The sequence below is a fragment of the Perna viridis genome, chromosome 2 (assembly GCF_037379345.1).
Source record: "Perna viridis isolate PV_CMFRI_1.1 ecotype Kerala chromosome 2, ASM3737934v1, whole genome shotgun sequence".
NCBI classification, from domain to species: domain Eukaryota; kingdom Metazoa; phylum Mollusca; class Bivalvia; order Mytilida; family Mytilidae; genus Perna; species Perna viridis.
In genome coordinates this window covers 488,027-503,552 of record NC_142446.1, presented here as the reverse complement: position 1 = coordinate 503,552, position 15,526 = coordinate 488,027, and the positions used below count along the sequence as shown (strand labels likewise).

At 33.5% G+C, this 15,526-nt stretch overlaps 1 protein-coding gene across 1 annotated transcript; it reads left to right on the top strand.

Annotated features, from left to right (window-relative positions):
* Positions 1–19: 19 nt before the first annotated feature.
* LOC148623227 (leucine-rich repeat-containing protein 57-like) lies at positions 20–9,810 on the top strand. Its single transcript, XM_088564885.1, has 5 exons — positions 20–178; positions 3,544–3,679; positions 5,421–5,689; positions 7,286–7,471; positions 9,416–9,810. Exons 1-5 carry the CDS (start codon positions 95–97, stop codon positions 9,455–9,457), a joined length of 717 nt encoding a protein of 238 aa, XP_088421011.1. The 5' UTR covers positions 20–94; the 3' UTR covers positions 9,458–9,810.
* The last annotated feature ends 5,716 nt before the right edge of the window (positions 9,811–15,526 follow it).

Here is a 15,526-nt window from a genome sequence, read left to right as displayed (position 1 = left end):
TTTAAGCAATATTTTGTATTTAAAGTTCGTGTTCCATTCCCCGGTACATCCAATCCCTACAACCAACCTCTGGAATCAAATAAGGGTGAACAAAATGGGCAACTCTCAGCTCAAACTTCATATTGATACAGCACAAAAGACAGGAGCATGTCAATTAAGCAAGCTTGGTTTAAAAGAGGTAACGAAGTGCTTCTACTCAATTTGACTATAAATATTATAAAATAATGCAAATATTCACTTTATTAATATCATACCCATTTGACCACATATATCCGCAAGGATGAAAATTAGCCATTGTCCATGTGTAGCCCATGGCTGGGCTACCGAACTTTTGGGTGAAATTTAGTTGAAGATTTAGAAAATATTAAACAAAAATATGGTCTGGGCTACCAGCTTGTATTTCATTATTTTTACCCCTGTAAGGGTCTTACTCTTATAACAAATGAATATATACATTTTTTTCTGCTCAGCTTTATGCTTTTATAGTTTTTACTATGCATGGACACTGTAAAATGTGCTGTTTTTAGTATATATATAATCCATAGATGCATCGCACATTAAAGAACCCTGCAGTGGTATTCGATAGGAGTAGGAACCTTTGCGCTCCGCCACAGGAGGCTAAATTACCCGACGTTACCCATCCCCCTTTTTTCCAGTGGCAATCAAAATTTGTCGACCCTATTATCCTTGTGACCCATCCCTTTTTTTTCATTTCATGTTCATTTTATCATCCATTTCATGTTCATTGTCTGAATATAGCTGAAATATTGCTGCTCGGACATTAAACCCTAACAAACGATATTGCTGTGAATGCTAACCTTTGTAGTGGAGTACTGCTATGATCCTTTGTCATATATGGTTGTGGGTGGGAATGTGAGACTGTCATTCTATACCCACGATCTATACCAGTATTCAGACTTATTATCATAAGCACAATTATTTTACATGCACATGCACTAAGTTGCTCAAGTCCAGGATTTTTATATAGCTATATTAAACTCCTTGCTCAAGTGTGGTTGCTTTGTCAGTTCTCATCTAATTTTGATGTGTGCTCCAGACAGTGGAGGAAATACAATAAAAAAAAAAGGAGGAAAGAAGAAGTGACAACTTTCATACAGTTTGATTGTTTAAATTTTACAGGTGTAAAGCATAATGTTATAGTCAGTTAGTATATGCCCATTATAGTAATATGGAGTAGCCATTTTTTTTGTAACTATAATGTTTCACTATTATGAGGAAGGCAATGGCCTTAAGTCCGAAGCAAAAGTATCAGGCTCCCTGACGTACAAGATTTTAGAAGAGTTATTGGGGGACACTTTTGTGGAATGTCTCCTATCTACATGTAGCTGACCATTAATCTGTTCTGTTTATTTTATTGTAGTTTGAAGATAAGTATCAAAATATGAATCTACTATTGAATGCATCCACAGATTTTTATGGTGTACAGTAAATCACAATGGCAAACATTGCATAATTGTAATATTACATAAATTCAATACTAATGGATCATTTCATCTTTTAATGTAAACTTCCCATTCTCATACCAGCCAAAAAAAAGAACATGCATAGAAGTGAGTATGATACTTTTTAAAAGAGGTACGTTGTAGCGATCTTTGGGTCGCTTATGATATTGACCAGGACCCAGATTAGGGACCAGATTAAATAACTGGCAATGAATATTCATAGCTATCAGGACCCTGCTAAATATTACCTATTTAGTCTTGTAACGAGCCCCTGCACCTGAATCAGAAACTGGTTAATGTTAAATGCTGACTGATCATTTCATGTAAATTTGCCGTTCTTGCACAAGCAAGAAACACACGTTTAACACTGATGCATGATATTTAAGAGGTTCATTTTTATCTTGTATGAAGGAAGAACTACGATGCTATGGCGGTAAACACGGCATAGATCTGCAGCCTTACAAGGAGTATAAATATATAATTATGCAAATCATATGCGAATATAAAGTACTGAAATTACGAGTGCAAGAAGTCGCTAACAATATTAAGGACTTAAAAACGAATTACCTTTATAAAATTGTAAAATTTAGATATAGTACAAATGTTTGTACTTGAATTGACAATGAAACAGCCAGAGAAAGGAACAATAATACATACAGTGAAGCATTATCACCTAAATATTCAGTGTTACTGATTTATGTATACAATTGATCATAAGTATAGTTGTCTTCTGAAGACATTAACCACATAAATATTTCATTATTTTCTAGCTTTTCTAAATTTTTGTATTTTGAACTTATCTGATTTAGATGAGAAGATCTTATTATGTCAAGCTTAGGGCCTTTTAGAATGAAATGAACTCTATCTTTAACATCCCAATAGCATAATTTACGTAATCTTTGATTCATACTGAATATTACGTGCCAAAGTCTGTATCACATTCTGTATCAACACGAGACTCCTATATCAACCTAGGGCCACGGCTCCCAGGGTGAAATAGGTCAAGAGTTGATACCACATATGATATGGATTTTGACATGTGATGTTCATTATATCATATATTTTATCTATACTTCAAGTGTGCTCTGTGTGTAGGGGTATGATATAGGGTATGCAATATAGGTCTAGGGTGTGATATAGGGTATGCAATATAGGTCTAGGGTGTGATATAGGGTATGCAATATAGGTCTAGGGTGTGATATAGGGTATGCAATATAGGTCTAGGGTGTGATATAGGGTATGCAATATAGGTCTAGGGTATGATATAGGGTATGCAATATAGGTCTAGGGTATGATATAGGGTATGCAATATAGGTCTAGGGTGTGATATAGGGTATGCAATATAGGTCTAGGGTGTGATATAGGGTATGCAATATAGGTCTAGGGTATGATATAGGGTATGCAATATAGGTCTAGGGTATGATATAGGGTATGCAATATAGGTCTAGGGTGTGATATAGGGTATGCAATATAGGTCTAGGGGTCTGATATAGGGTATGCAATATAGGTCTAGGGTGTGATATAGGGTATGCAATATAGGTCTAGGGTGTGATATAGGGTATGCAATATAGGTCTAGGGGTCTGATATAGGGTATGCAATATAGGTCTAGGGTGTGATATAGGGTATGCAATATAGGTCTAGGGTGTGATATAGGGTATGCAATATAGGTCTAGGGGTCTGATATAGGGTATGCAATATAGGTCTAGGGTGTGATATAGGGTATGCAATATAGGTCTAGGGTATGATATAGGGTATGCAATATAGGTCTAGGGGTGCAATATAGAGTATGTCATATATGTCTATGAGTGCAATATAGGGTATGTGATATAGATTTAGGGATGTGATATGGGGTATGCAATATAGGGTAAACAATAAAGGATTTAAACAATCGTTTATAATGCGTGTACAATAAAGATTCATCTTAATCTAAATATATCATATATTCTAATGCCAGTCCAGAGAGTAGGCCAGTTATAAATGTAGTTTACATTTCTAATGAACATGTAGTTTTTATTTCTAATGTATGTGCAGTTTATATTTCTAATGAACATATAGTTATGATATCATTTTTTATTTTAGTTCCCAGAAGAGTTACACAATTTAACACAGAACTTAAGAATACTAGATTTATCAGACAATAAGCTTCATAAGCTTCCACTGCTAATTGGAAATTTTAAAGTATTGAAAAGTTTAATAGTAAGCAGTAATAAACTAGGTAAGCATAAATTTTGATGTTTCATTCTGTGACACTGTTGATAAAATTTTGAAAATTCATTTAAATGATATTTTCTGGACTCTTTTTTTTTTCTCTTCATATTTTGAATAAAATAGATACGACCACAGTAGTCTAACCCTGAACAGTTGGGGCAAGTATGGACACACATTCAAACTTGATAAAGCTTAGAATTTTTATTATGATTAGATATTGGACACAGGTTAAAAATTTGACCAGAATTGAAGCAGTCACTTTTTGGCCTCTTATTCCTAAATGGTTGAAGTTGAAACCTCCAGTATCAATCAAAACCTTTATTTGAGGGTATGACACTTGTGGTATAATTTCAAAGTGGTTCATTCTCTTTTACTCAAATTATTATACAGAAATAAAAAAAAGTTGTTTCTGGCCCCTTGTATTACTTGGCAAAAATCTTCCTATGGTGGCACCTTGTAGTAAAATTTATATGAGATCCATTCATTTTTACTCAATTCATTGCCTGAACATAAGGAAAATGCTTGTTTCAGGCCTGTTTTTGGCCCCAAATTCCTAAAAAGTTTAATCAATCCCAGCCTTCCTTTGGTGGTTTGGCATCTTGTTATACAATCTCAAAGCGACCATTCATTAATAGTCAAGTTATTGTCTGCAGGAAAGTTCATGTTTCTGGCCCCCTTTTTTGGTCCCTAATTTCTAAAATGTTCAAGTCTTAACCCCCAAAATCTACACCAGTCTGACCATTTTGGTATAGAATATTGTTGAACAACATCACATACATTCCTATTTTCTACTAGAGTTATATCATTAAATTTTATGAAATACTTGTATTTGGCCCCTTTTTGGACACTCATTCAAAAATAGTTGGGGCCATAACCCCCAAAATCTATACCAACCTTCCTTATGTGGTTTGGAACCTTTTTATAAAATCTTTACAAGATCAACCAATTAATATTAAAGTTATCACTTCGTCCGTTGTTGTCAACAATTTTTCAAAACTCTTCTTCTCTTAAACCACTGGACTAATAAGAACCAAACTAATTGTAAATGTTCCTTGGGGTATCTTGCATAGAGCTGATGTGGGGATTTATCATCTGATAAAAAACGTATATTCCATTTCTACAAATAGAATATAGGGGCCAGACAGAAGTATTTTGCATATATATTACAAACTGTTAGATTAAGCCAAATTCTTTCAATTGCCGAAATGATCCTTATCATAAGGCCTATATGTCTGCAGGGATCAAAGTTGTCCAATGACTCCTAGTTAGAGTTATTGCCCTTGAAAGGTGAAAAATGATGTTTTAAGCAGTTTTCAGCCAATAATTGAAAATTATAATAGATAGAAAGAAACTTTCAGTTGATGAAAAAATCCTTACGATAAGTCCTACCAAAGTCTTCTTGAGTCAGAATTGTGGGACAACTCCTTGTTAGAGTTACTGCCTTTAAAAGGCAAAAAAATAACCAGAAGAGCGATTCAGGCTCCTGGGAGCCTCTTGTTTATCAACAATTTAGGATATTTATGTTCGATTATTAAGTTTTACTGCTGGAAGTACATGTATATATCTGTCCCATTAATTTTCATCTGTTAAGACTTTTGATCCCTATATTGAGAAAGTATGCATCTTCAGCTTGATAGGTTGTACTGTATGTATGAATTTGGTCTGTCACAAATCAACTTCCTGTTAACCAAATTGCTTAGTAGTGATTTTATAGAATATAATTGTAGCTTTTCTTTTTTTTATTTCAGAAAATCTACCATCTGAAATAGGAGGTTTACAAAAACTAGAAACTCTTTCTGGAGAAAATAATCATATGTCCTGTATTCCTTCAAGTATTAGTGATTTAACTAATCTTAGAACTGTTAACCTCTCTGGTAATCAGATAACTCATTTTCCTGTTGACTTGAGCCGACTTAAACAACTGGATGCATTAAATCTGTCCAGAAATAGAATCACAGTTCTTCCTGAGAGTGTAGCATCATGCCAGGCCATAGAAATCAACTTAAATCAAAATCAGGTACATCACCGTCTTGTCACCTGGATACAGTTTTTTTTTTATACAACCTCAATTTTTTTTTACTTCAGTTGTATAATGGTATCACCCTGTTGTTGTCTTTCGCGTTGGCATCCATTAATTTATTTATCCATTTACAGTAAATTGGGTAATTCTTATACGATCTTTTTGAAATTTTGATACATTGTTCCTAAACACACGATGGAGGGCATTATAGTTGGAGGTTTTTGCCCCATCCGTTTTGGAAATAGGGGCTAAAAAGGAGATAATAGGTGTTATTATTAGAATTTTTAGGGAAATCTTATTGATGATCTGATTTTTTGGGTTTTTGATCCTTCAGGATCAGGCAGTTATTCAGCTTTATAAAATTCTATTATTGTTGCACATGGAATTCAGATCTAGACTTCAAATCAATTGAAGATTTGATGAACTTCTATTTGGCCTTGAGAGATGTTCAGTAAAAACTTTGCATTAAGGAAATTTAGCTTTTGCAGAATTTGCCAAGAAATACTTGATGTGTTAAGTATGATTCATATAACAGTTTACAAGCTCATTTTTCTTCATTACATTGATATTTTGTAATTGAAGAGCAGTAACTCAACCAAGTGAAATTGACAGGAAAATTCAAATTGATAAAAGTGCCTGTTTTGGAAAATCTTATTATTTTCTTATGCTGAAAATGGTTTATTTGTGTGAAATTACAGTACTGTAGGAATAAACTCTGTAAAATAGGTTTTGAATGTAATTGCAAATTTATTTATTTTTGGGCAGGTTTCAAAATTTGTAAAAAAGATGAAATGAAACAAAATTTGTAGATGTGTGTAAAGTTGTATACTGTTATATTCTATCAATTCACAGAATCAGTTTTAATATTTAGAAGGGAAGAAAATTCCAAATTACATAGGAAGTGCAAATTTATGATTACAGTTTCATTTTACATTTTATAATCTTTGAAATTGATTGTGTATGACTGCTTACTATTTTCACAAGGAGCAAAAACCTTCAGTGCTAACAGCACTTTGTTATGATTCACATGTCAATCTGTTCCTTTTGAAATTCTGTTTAAAAAAATTCGACAGGGTAGGTTTATCTTGTTTTGAAGCTATTGGTACATTGTGTCTAGACCAGTTATTGTGTTAACTGTAAGTCCCTCTGCATAAGTTTGTCAATACTAATATTGTGTCCACACTTGCCCCAGGAGAACAGAGTCTGACTTGCTGTTATCATATCATGCTCTACTCCGCAAAGCTCTTTATTTGTCATTGTTGGTAACCATTTAAACTTGGGATTGGTTTTAGAGAAATCCTTTGCGGGAAGTCATTTGGGAGGAATTGGGTTGGTTAAATATCATATATTTATGTTTGTTACCTGTATAATTGCTGTATTGCTTAGTCAGATTTCCTTCAAACTTGGTGTGTGCTTCAAATGTCATCATTTAAGTAAGATTAGAGAAATCTGATAACCCATGAGTTATGATATAAAATGCTCTTTCTTACAGTGATTATAGGAGTATGGGTATAGAGATATCATTGTTCTGCTGTGAACCAGCAGTCATAGTTTACCATCTTTATGAATTCCCATGTCAAAATGTTATTTCAGATTTCTGCTTTACCTGGAAGTGTTGCCAAGTGTCCAAGGTTAAAAGTTTTAAGACTTGAGGAGAACTGTTTGGAAATTTCAGCTTTTACACCAGAGATTATGAAGCATTCTAAGATAGCTTTGTTGGCAATTGAAGGGAATGTGTTTGATGTGAAGCAGTTTAACAACCTAGATGGTTATGATGAGGTATAAATTTGTTACACAATAAATTTATATTGTATATCATACTCCGATGGTTCGAATGAGGTATAAATTGGTTACTTCTGTTCACTTGGTTCTAATGAGGTATACATTTGCAGTGGCGGGTCTGGAAGGTGGGGGGGGGGGGGTTTGCAAGGGGGTTTGGCCCCTTCCTATTTTTATTGGAAAAATTTTCTTGTATAAAATTGACAAAAACTGGCAAATACTGTCCTGGCACCCCCACTTTTTCTGAGAAACCTTTGCTGGCACTCCCCATTTTTCAAAGTCTCTGGATTGGGCCCTGAATTGTTACTTAATAACATTTTATTGTATATCATACTCAGATGGTTCTAATGAGGTATACATTTGTTATTCCTGTTCACACAGTTCTAATGAGGTATAAATTTGTTACTCAATAACATTATGTTGTCAGAGCCTTCTAGAGCTTACAAAAAGGAGTGTTTACACTTATTAATGACCTTTGCACAGTATTTTGAAATTCAATTTAAGTAAAAATTCTGCTTTCAGAGTACTTTCATGGATCACTTTTTACACTGTTATCTCAAAAAGCGTTAAAGATATAGAAAATTTTCTATCACTTCATAATGCCCTTATAAAGAGAATGAATTTACAAATCTTTTCATTAAAATCAGATGAAAATTTAGAAAAAAAAGCAGTCTCCCAAAATATGACATTTTGTGGCCCCTTCAACTCCTTGACCAGTGACCCATTTTTATATAGCAAGCTTCCTCTAGCAGAAAGTAACAATACCTCAAAATTTCATGACGTTTTTGTGCACTTCAACTTCAGTTATCGCTCGAGAATGAAAAACAGATAACAACAACAAAGAAATCACCAAAAGGTCTTCAACAAGTGTAACCTGTCAGGAATCACTGACATTATCCATGTAACGTTAAACATTTCCATTGTGCACCTCCTGTTTTAGATTTTGATCCGAATTAATTTGGGAGTTTTGCATATTAAAAAAATTGACTTTTTCATTTTTGAATACTGGAACATGGGGGACCCATCTATCGTCTGTTTCTCCTATTATAATGAATGGAACTGAATATAACTTTCAAGGAATCTTTATTATCTCTTCCAATTGTGCACCTACTATTTCATATTTTGGTCTGAATCAATTTTGGGGTTTCACTTGACAAAAAAAGGGACTTAGGCTTTGTAAATATGGGGACAAGGTGGATCCACCTCTTTTCAGTTACTCTTCTAATACCACTGAATAGAACTGAATGAAATTTTCGCAGAATCTTCATTTCATATTCCCATTGTGCATCTCTTATTTTAGATTTGTATCCAAATCAGTATGGAGGTAAAAAGGTGCATATCATCAAATGGGGAAGGAGGTATCAAGTTCGTGAGCATTGCTCACAATTTTTCTGCCCCGTGCAGGTCCGGGTGTTAAAAGAATAGGCCTGCAGCAGCGCTAAGCTTGTTGTAAAAGGCGACTAAATAGTGCTCAGAACCCTAGCCGGGGGCTAGGGTGCTCTGCCCACAGTGCAACTGGGATGTGTGCCCCAGGTGGTGGAATGGGGTACCCCTGGTGTGTTACATGCTGGGGTTGTCAGGCTATAATACGGAATACCTGACTGCAAACCACAGTGGTGCATCGTGTTGGGAAAGATGCCATGCTCCTCGCACCTTAAAGAACCCTACTATTTTCCCAGAGTAGGAACCATAGGGCTCCGCCACAGGAGGCTAAATTGCCCGACCCAACCCACCTCTCCCTATTTCCAGTGGCAATCAAAATTTGTTGACCCCATTGTCCTTGTGTCCCATCCCTATTTTATTTCATCATCATTTCATGTTCATTTTATCATCATATTCATGTTCATTGTCTGAATATAGCTGAAATATTGCTGCTCGGACGTTAAACCCCAACAAACAAACAAACAAACACAATTTTTCTAGTATTTAATTTTTTACTTTCAGTACATGGAGCGTTTTACAGCAACCAAAAAGAAGTTCAACTGATACTGAGTTCTATTGAAAAATATTCTTATCATGAAATGAAATCATGTATATACGGTACCTCTTTCTGCAGGCAGAGAAGTACTTCCATGCGGAGTCCTATTGTAGCTACAAAAACATCAGTATGAAGCTCAAAAGGCAGGTTGATCAGTATGAAATTATGAATTTATTGTAAGATGTATACTGTTTGTGAACTGGAAGTATGCACTATATTTGGAACAAATTTTCATATATGTTTAACATGTTCAAATGCATTTTTTTATTGATTTTCAAATGATATTCAAGTAGCAGTCTCTGTAAGAATCATGCAAAATCTGAAAAATGTGATACATCCCAATAAAGGCTACATAATTTTATTTTTGTAATTAAGTTGTTTTATGAGTCTATATTGTGAAATGTGTAATTATTCATTCATGTCTGCCTGCTCTTAGGAGATAATCAACATTGAAAATACAATAGATTCTATTGTATTTGAGTGTCATTTACAGAGTTATCCCCCTTAATTTTGAAATCTACTGTGGACTCTTTATAATTTTTATCTCCTATGAATATGGGTTTTCATGAAACGCATTTCAGACAAATTATAACTGATAAAATTGAAGAAGAAAACTTGGATCAAAAGTAAATTCAGAAATCAAGCAAGAAGATGCATTCTCTTGTATTCATTATTTAGTGGTATGTAAACCTTTTTGAGTAGTCATATACCAACTTATATGAATATTTGATGATGGTCATCTGATGTGAATGTTTTAAAGTGACTAACCAAACACAAATGTTTTAAAGTGACTAATCATGTTTTATGATGATCAACTTACATGAATGTTTTATGATGATCATAATGTAATCTCAGTAGCCAATGTAGTTAGATGATTTTATGGAAAAAAGCATGAACATATAATGGGAATGGATGATATCTGTAGATTATACTCTCCCCTTATATCACATATATCAAAATCTTTTGAAACAGATATATAATATAAAAACAGATAGGGAGTTCCATTGTACAATAAAATGCTTGCAGGGTGCAGCTTGATATAACAGCAGAGGGCTCACCTTTAACTTTTGGGACAAGTATAGAAACACCATTGAAGCTCTGAATTTAGATTGATATAAAATATTAGACACAGGATAAGAACTTGATCAGAACCTGGACATAATGAAAATGCTTATTCCTAAATAGTTCGTCACAACTCAAAACAAGTAGATTTCAGCCTTTTATTTTTGTAGTATTGCAACTTGTACAATTTCAAAGAGATCCATTAACATATTATCAAAGCATTATATGGACAATATGAACATGCTTGTTTCTGGCCCATAATTTCAAATCACATGCCCAAAAATCCTTCCAAGTCTTCCTTTTGTGGTATGGCACTATTTGGTACAATTTTCAAAGATGTTCATTCACTTATAGTAAAGTTATTGTCTGGACATAATGAAAATGTTAGTTTTTGTCATTTATGGTCCTTGATTTGTAACAGTTCAAGAAGTTTTATGGTCGTCATCATGAACTTGTGGATCGTTACAGTGTATCCATCTGCACCATGAAAACTGATTTGTTCAAAAAGTCATAGATTTCCTTTCCTTTTTCCTCTACCCCGGGCTTGACTTTGTATGAGCAACTTGGCAGGTGTTTCTAGAAAAGTAGAGGACGCTTACCCCAATGGTGCACCCGGTTCATGCTCCTTGTTTTTAGTGGAGTCTGGGTTGCTCATTTACTTTTGTTACTTTGTATGTATTATATCTGTAACTTTATGTTCTTTGTCCCAGGATTACATTCTTTTGATTTCCACTAGAATCTTGATTACTCTTTCAAGTCACAAGGCACAATCTCCTAAGTTCATTCCTGCTTTTTTTTTGTAATTGTACCTTGTGGTACAATTTCAAAGTGATCCATTCACATATTGTCAAGTTACTCTGGCCCCTAATTCAATAATAGTTAAAGGTCTCAGTCTTGTATTCTTTGCCCCATAGGCTTCTATAGTTTACCTTAAATTTTCATGATTTTTAAAAAAAATAGACAAGGAGTTTCAATCTAACTTTTGACCATGTTTTTTAATTAAGGAAATGTCAAAAATAATTTTTAGGTCAATTTTAGAAAAAAAGGCATGAACTTTGGTACACCAGGACAGGTCAAACTAAAAATAGACTTTTTCTACTTTTACTTTTATTTTGAGTTCATAAAATAGACCCCTTTTCTGAAGCATTATTTTTCATGAACATACTGTTTTTTCTCAAAAACAATTTTTTTGTGTCATAGATTGATATTTACCCTGTACTTGTGATGAAAAATGATAGTCCTTTGCCAAGAAACAAAAACAGGAAAAGGCAAAAAAGAAGCGCACTACATTTCTTAGCCGCCATGTTTTGACGTACACCCGCTCAGGAATATGTAATACAAGACTGATGCCTATTACTAATAAAGACTTTTAGATATCTTTAAATGTTGTTGTTTTTCTATAACTGTGTTCAATTTCCAACTTAAAGACAAAATATATCTGTCCTCCTGCTTTCCTATGAATTTTTATTCCAATTTTCATATAGGTACCCTTTAACAGTATTCAGTAAAATATCTAAAACTTGGCAAAAAAAGACAAGTTTTGATAAAAAATAATTTAGTTACCTATTTAAACATTAAAAGTGGTCTGTATTGATAAGACAAATGCCTTAACTATTCTATGAATACCAAATTGTTTCAAAATCTCAATTTTTTTGGCCCATATTCACAAAAAGTCAAGTTAGGACCCCCCTTTTTTAGCCTTAACACAAGGGAGCCTCTTGATAATTTAAAATCTGCTTACTGAAACAGCCAATTGCACAGAATTGAAGTTCTTGTTTAAACAAAGGTAAAATAGAGTCAAAATGTTGTATATTTATCATTATTTTAATGAAAAAGACATCTTAGTCCCCAAAAATGCTGATTTTCAGTCAAATTTGGTACCCTGGGCATGTATAAATGTACTCGGTAATTACAAAAGGAGAAGTATCTCACAGACCCAGATAGATATTTTGCAAGAACAGTAGATAACATATACAGAAAACATCAAAGTTTCTACTTACTTCACACACTATTGAAGAAAATTCATTTTTTATATGTCGTTACCACCAATTTTTTATAAGCCGCATTAGAATTTGAGTGGAAGTACCAATAGAAATGGTCATTTATGAGATAAAAAATGTTTTATTGGTCAGTTTTCACTTTTAATCAATCAAATGACTGTAGTACAGCACTTCTTGAGCAGTTAAAGTAGAATAAAAGTGAAAATGCAAAATACATTTCAGTTTTAATATGTCATATGTAACAAGTGCAATTCAACCATTTTCAAGTCTCTACTCCAAGTATTAAAAATGTCAAAAAATCAAAACTGTTTATAATTCAGCAGTTTAAGTCACCGTATTTATATCTAATGTAGTTGTGCTGAGAAAACTTTTAATAATAACAATTGCAATCCATTGGTCATCTTTTAATCTATAAAAACATTGCTAATTTCCAAATTTAGTAAAAATATGCCATAAAAGTAAAAAATGAGGCCTTGCATCACTCTATTCCATTTAAAGTTGTTCCATTTAGTATAAAATATGATATATTGTTGTTTGAAAGCCTCTAGGATAATTCAAACTCACTTACTAAAAATCTCACTTTCCTGTGGTTATCAGGTCTCAGTCTTGTATTCTTTGCCCCATAGGCTTCTATAGTATACCTTAAATTTTCATGATTTTTTAAAAAATAGACAAGGAGTTTCAATCTAACTTTTGACCATGTTTTTCAATTAAGGAAATGTCAAAAATAATTTTTAGGTCAATTTTAGAAAAAAAAGGCACGAACTTTGGTACACCAGGTCAAACTAAAAATAGACTTTTTCTACTTTCATTTTTATTTTGAGTTCATAAAATAGACACTTTTTCTGAAGCATTACTTTTCATGAACATACTGTTTTTTCTCAGAAAATGATTTTTTTGTGTCATAGATTGTTATTAACCCTGTACTTGTGATGATGAAAAATGACCTTTGCCAAGAAACAAAAACAGGAAAAGGCAAAAAAGAAGCGCTTTACATTTTTTTTAGCTGCCATGTTTTGACGTACACCCGCTCAGGAATATGTAATACAAGACTGATACCTAAAGTTGTAACCCCCAAAATCCATAGGTCTCACTAACCACTTCTAACGTTTCCATTACTTTACATGTTAAAAAGGTAATTTTCAAAGTCTCACTGTGAATTCCCAGGACAAATGACATCTTAAAGTTGCATACCGTTGCGAAGCTTGGAAAAAAAGGCTTCCAAAATCATTATGCTAATGGTACGATGATAGTAGAAATTCTTCACAAAATTTGCTTGAATAAATAATACTGAAAATCCACATTTTTACCTGTTCTGCTAATGGACAGCATGGAGGCAAATTACTCACACATGTAAACAATATTCATACACTTTTGTAGTTAATTACATATATGATTTTAAAGTACACATTCTCAGCTTCATTTTGACTACTTTTAATCATAATACACACAAATAATGCACTTACAATGCATATGTCTAGGTTCAGTGTGTTTTTAGTACTACATAGGGGGTGGCCATTTGACCCGGAAGTGGTTAGTGAGACCATAAAAAGTTTGAATAATTACCTCCCCTTCCCCCCCCAAAAAAAATCCATCTGTCTTCCTTTTGTGGGAGATAACTCTGTTCTATACTTACTCATTGTAGTTTTTTATTATGTTATTTATTATGCTGTTACCTTTATGAAATAATTACACAGTGATACCAAATAAATTTCGTTTCCTTGTTTTTTCTCTGATACTGAAGGCGTACTATTACGAGGATTGTTGGGATCAAAGGCTTTGGTGGTTTCTGTCTGTGAAACCTATGGGACTACTGTCATAAGGGTCTGAGCTTGATCCCAATGAGGTTCCAATTTTATAAATGTTGCTGTTCTGAAATGCATGAAAAAGGGACGGATACATCAGAATTGTTTCGGGGTTGTGTATTTTTGTATATAGTTTTTATTGAATTTGGTCATAAAAAGAGCAAATAAAAGACTGAAACCCATTTCTTAATCTGAATAACTGCTCCCTTTTTTGCCTGCCTGCCAAAAGGGCTATGTAAGCTATTGCCAGCATCTCCGTCGTTGTTAACAATTTTCAAACTTATGTTCTTTATTATATTTTGCATAGAATAGGTGTGGGAATTTTTTATCCATCGAAAACATGGCCGGTGTTACTAAAAATATAATATAGGGGTCAGACAGAAGTTTTCCCCATATATCTCAGCAACCCTTAAGTAAAGTTCTGATTTGGTAAAAGTGCTCAGCATGGTGAGATCTATCTGTGGTCAAATGTTAGTGTAAATCTGTTAAGCTTGTTGGAGCTATTGTCCTTTTGGCCATTTTTTTCGTTGTTGCTATTTTTATGGTTATTACTTTAAAAAATCTTCTCCTATGAAACTAATGGACATAATTCAATGGAAATTGATATGATTGTTCCTTGGGAATGAGCGTTAGGAAATTTTATCCAAGAATAACATGGCCGCTTTTACAAGAAATAAAAGAACAACGTCCTATATTTATTTATTTATTTAACTCCTTGATTTTGATAGGACAGTGCTTAATTTATTGATTAAATTGTTATTTTTGAGAAAGGGAGGAATGTGTTAATGACTTTAAGAATTAGTATTGTTCATGTTAATTATAAATTGAATTATATGTACTTTAGGGTATAAAACATCCAAAAAGAGGAATTAAAAGAACATCTAAAAAACAAGTAACTATACAACAGCAAAAATACCTAAGGCTAAACAATGAATGTCTCAGCAAATGCACATGTATACAAAAATACCTGGGTGAAAAACAAGTAATAAAAGAACACAGGATACAAATTTGACCAGAAATGATGTGGCCCCTAATCCTTTATCAATACAAGTCTCATGCCTGAATCCTTGTCTTCCTCTTCTTGTATTAGAGGTCCCAAATTATTGCTGCATATCAGGGAAATGCTTGTTTATGACCCCCTCACTCCTAAATGTTTCAAATCACAACCCCTAAAATTAATTCCAGCCTTCAGTGATGTGGCACCTTATGG

Coding starts and splice junctions, on each gene's coding strand:
- LOC148623227 (XM_088564885.1), top strand. CDS start 95: ATGGGCAACTCTCAGCTCAAACTTCATATTGATACAGCACAAAAGACA. Junction 3,680..5,420: donor AGTAAGCAGTAATAAACTAG/GTAAGCATAAAT, acceptor TTTTTATTTCAG/AAAATCTACCATCTGAAATA. Junction 7,472..9,415: donor ACCTAGATGGTTATGATGAG/GTATAAATTTGT, acceptor TTTTACTTTCAG/TACATGGAGCGTTTTACAGC.